This window comes from Brassica rapa, unplaced genomic scaffold (genome assembly GCF_000309985.2).
Source record: "Brassica rapa cultivar Chiifu-401-42 unplaced genomic scaffold, CAAS_Brap_v3.01 Scaffold1086, whole genome shotgun sequence".
Classification (NCBI taxonomy): domain Eukaryota; kingdom Viridiplantae; phylum Streptophyta; class Magnoliopsida; order Brassicales; family Brassicaceae; genus Brassica; species Brassica rapa.
In genome coordinates this window covers 191,406-195,474 of record NW_022611020.1, presented here as the reverse complement: position 1 = coordinate 195,474, position 4,069 = coordinate 191,406, and the positions used below count along the sequence as shown (strand labels likewise).

The following is a 4,069-nucleotide window of genomic DNA, read 5'->3' as shown; positions in this document are numbered from 1 at the left end:
TCCAATCGATCACGGGCTTCCGGTGGGAAGTACTTTCGAACGAACGCTGTACGGAAGTCAGCCCAACTCAGATTGAAGTCTCCAAAGTTCCTCTCTACGCATAACCACCAACTGATGGCGTCCTTCTCTAAATAGTAAACAGCCACGTCTTTTTTAAATTCTTCCGGACAACGGGTTGCAGCAAAGTTCTGCTCGAGATTGTGAAGCCACACATCAGCTTCAAAGGGATCAGTGCCTCCCTGGTAATGCTTCGTCCCAAGTTCTTCATAATCATATCTTCAGAAAGTCCGGGTGAGAAGTGGTAGGTACTGGAGCTGGCTGAGCACGCTGTGCTTCTCGCTGTGCATTCAGTGCTTGATATTGCAAATTCACCATCTCAGCCATCAGTTCCAGAAGTGCTATCATAGCTGGATCGGTTGGCGCTAGTTGAGGTTGTGCTGCCGGAATAGGTGCGGCAGGGGCCGGTGGAATATGAGCAGCAGGGGCCGGTGGAATATGAGCAGCAGGAGATGCAGGAGCTGTGGGATGATCTCCATGCACTGGACTATCGTGTACCACATCCACCTCGATGTCCATAAAGTACGGGTCTGGAGACAAAGGAATGTGCACCGGTGTCTGATCATATGACCCTTCAGATGGGTCAGTCTCAAAGCTAGAGCCTGAAGGTAGAGCCTCAAAGCTAGGAGTCGGAAGTGGTGCCGGAGTAGATGGCGGCGAAGAGTCTGAAGATGATGAAATCGAAATTGGGAGGTTTGGACCTCCACGGCGTCCAAAGAGTGCTCTTCTCGGTGGCATCTGCAACGAAAGATCATGGTAAGTTTCTACCCAGGTCTATCTATTTCTAAAAGAAGGAACAAACTAGCATATCCTAATTATCCTTGCGACACATTTTTGACTCAAAAATTATTTGAAACAAGTCCCATTCAAGCATCATATAACCATGCTCTGATACCACCTTTGTGATACCCCCGATCGTAGATAACCGGAAATGACACGGTCGATGTTCCCTGATGGTCGACCCAAGGTTCTTGAAATAAATCCGATCGCCTTAGACCAACAACCAAAGAACACAGACGCTCCTATCGGATATTACTCTTGGCTTTTCAACCCGATAAAGCAATATTCGATAGTTAGTTCGTCCCGGACAAGGACTAATATCATATGAGAACTCGTGATTTATAAACATCTTTGATACATTATTTATTTACTTTAAACATCTTACAAAGTGTTATAGTTTTATCCTATGGCCAATTGCCCAACAACGTTTTAAGTAAATATACATCAAAAGGTACGTTGCAAGGACAACAAAATACTACCGCTGGTTGGCCGTTCCTTCCGTCCAAAAAGTAAAGTGTCTCCCGCCTAAGGTTTACCTGCACACACAAATGAGTCATGAGCAACTAGTTTACTCAGTGAATCTAGAATCACAACACAATCAATAACAATCAAGCAATTATCAATCCATATACATGATCATGCAAGTACTAGTACTATACTTTAATATCGATCATCATTGTGAATTCTTATTTTAAACATCACTTCCACAACACCCGCCCGTTACCATACTCATATAATACAATATATATACTAGACCCGAGAAACCACTAAAGCTAACCAAGACTAGTGAGTTAGCATCACCATCATTGTCAAATGTCCGGTATGAACAATCCGACACTGCATCGTCATGCAGTACACGATCTCCAGGGAGCTACCCTATCATCGTGTCTTCATGACCTTGTTCCATTCGTAGGACCAAGTCACAGTAATGCGGGGGCTTTAGAGATTGTGAATATAACAAGACTTCACATGATTTTACTTCCATAATTATTCCAAAATTAATCCATTATTAATCATAATTAACTCTTAATTAATCCTAGATTAATCCTTAATTAATCTCATATTAATTTTTAATTAATCCAAGATTAGTACTTAATTAATCATGATTACTCCTTAATTAATCTCAGATTAATTCTCAATTAAACCAAGATTAATTCTTAATTAAACTAAGATTAATCCTTAATCAAAACCATGATTATTTCATAGTTAAGATTAGTACTTGAGAACAAGTACTAAGATTAGGATTAATCTCACTTTAACACTATTATTTAAGTGTAAGTGTTTACCATGAGTAAACACAACATCATTCTTAAATATTCAGACATTTTGCAAACTTAATCAAGGACTCATTCATGATCTATCTCAACATCTATCTAGACTCACCTAAAGATTAGTCTTGAAACTGGCTTGGACAAGACTTGAGTTCCACTTGAACAAGGCTGAATGGACAGGACTGGATACTTCAAGCTTTACTCTACCTCTGACCTGAAACAGAGTGGTATGATCACAAGATCAGTTCGGTTCATGCCTTAACACCTTAGATCAGATCAGTTCAAGCTTGGTTCTTCTCAGACTATACAAGTTCAGCTCGGTTCTAGTCAGTCTACCAAAGTTCAGGACAAGATCAGACTGAGTTCAAATCGGTTTACTCAAAGCCAGATCAAAATATCATTGGTGGTGGTTCTAAGAGGTTGATTCAAACCGAAATTAACAAGAACTGAACTGTATCAGAACTTATACAACTGATCCGACCAAGACCTAAACTAAACATCAACTGTTCTGATCAGATACTGACTGAGGCAAGGAGACCAAAGCTTACCAAGATGAACCAAAGGACTAGATGGCCTCAGCTGATCCTCTTCTCCAAGGTAAGCTTGTGGCTGGACTGATCAAAGAGAAAGATCAAGGTCTGATCATGATCTGAACTCAACTAGGTCTAGGGTTTTATTTAAAAATCTCACCTTCTGATGTTTCCCAAGGTAAGAAACTGAGCTAAGGTTGAAGATTAGGTCACCACCAATTTTTTCTTAATTTATTTTCTTGATTTTTCTCACTGATTTTTCTGTTCTTCTTTCTCTCTTTCTCTCTGAAATTCTCTAGGTTTTTCTGTTTAGCTCATAACAAAGCTTGGCTGAGAGCAGACAGCTGGCAACCTGTTTCATCATCTACACCATACTGTCCTTTCCCTCCCATGAAGTAGTTTCCAGCCAATCATAAATAATTAAAGGAGGAAGCAAGCACACAGGCAGCTTGTGATTGTCATGTGCCATTTACTGAAGAAGCTAAGTAAGCAAGAAGGTGCAAGTCAAGTGACTGAATACTGAACAAGCAGGCTGGTGGAAGACATGAGTCTGGTCCAAAATTAATTAGGCAGTTGGTTAATAATTTAAAATAATTTTCAACCAAATATTCCATGTCTTTGTCTCTCGTCTTGTTCTCGGAAAGTCTCGTCCAGTTTAATAAAAATTTGACCAAAATATTTAAGACTCGGCCAAACTATCATGTGAAGGTCTTTCGACCACAAGACAGTTTCGTTGAGAAATTAATCTACCGGGTCGATTTTTATTTCTATTAATCAAGGTCGAACCAACTAAAAACTGGTCGAGTGGGATTTTTCTTGACCAAAAATTTATTGGCTCGTGAGGGTTATTACAGGGACGATCCGAACTGTTTGTGTTTTATGTTTATCTATTCTGGACTGTCTATCTGATTCTAAGTCCAGGGGTGGTTGGTTCAATGACTTAGGATTTGGTAGGCAGGTTCATATCTTTTTATAAGGATATTGTCCGAGGTTTATCTATGGCCAGGAACCAATCCAAGCATTGTAGAATCGACCAGTTCTATTCTCGGTTATGATTAATGTTTATCTGGTTGTGGTTTCAGGAACTAAGGATGGTCTGGTCAAGCCAAGGAGCCGTGAAGGCTCGGTCAGTGAGAGGCTGTGTAATGTGTGGTTAGATGATGCTAGGGATGAACTAGTGATTGTCTATGAAAAGATTAAGAAGTTGTGTATTGGATCTCATGTTTCTAAGTAATACATTTTATACACATTTATATTCCACTGTGCTATCTGTTCAATTGTTTTAGAACCTCAGATTCGAACATGACTTAGTAAAGGAAAGACTTAAAATGATTCAAACAAGAAAAGAAATTGATTAAGTAGCAAACGGGTCCAGTTTCGTCGAGAGGCCGGATTCGGGCGTTACAGTCCGTGGCTGTCCGTCAGCACACA

At 40.1% G+C, this 4,069-nt stretch overlaps 1 protein-coding gene across 1 annotated transcript; it reads right to left on the bottom strand.

Moving 5' to 3' along the window:
* Positions 1-270: 270 nt before the first annotated feature.
* LOC117131620 (predicted GPI-anchored protein 58) lies at positions 271-795 on the bottom strand. The gene has a single exon (XM_033283670.1). It carries the CDS (start codon positions 793-795, stop codon positions 271-273), a length of 525 nt encoding a protein of 174 aa, XP_033139561.1.
* Between the last annotated feature and the right edge of the window lie 3,274 nt (positions 796-4,069).

Coding starts and splice junctions, on each gene's coding strand:
- LOC117131620 (XM_033283670.1), bottom strand. CDS start 795: ATGCCACCGAGAAGAGCACTCTTTGGACGCCGTGGAGGTCCAAACCTC.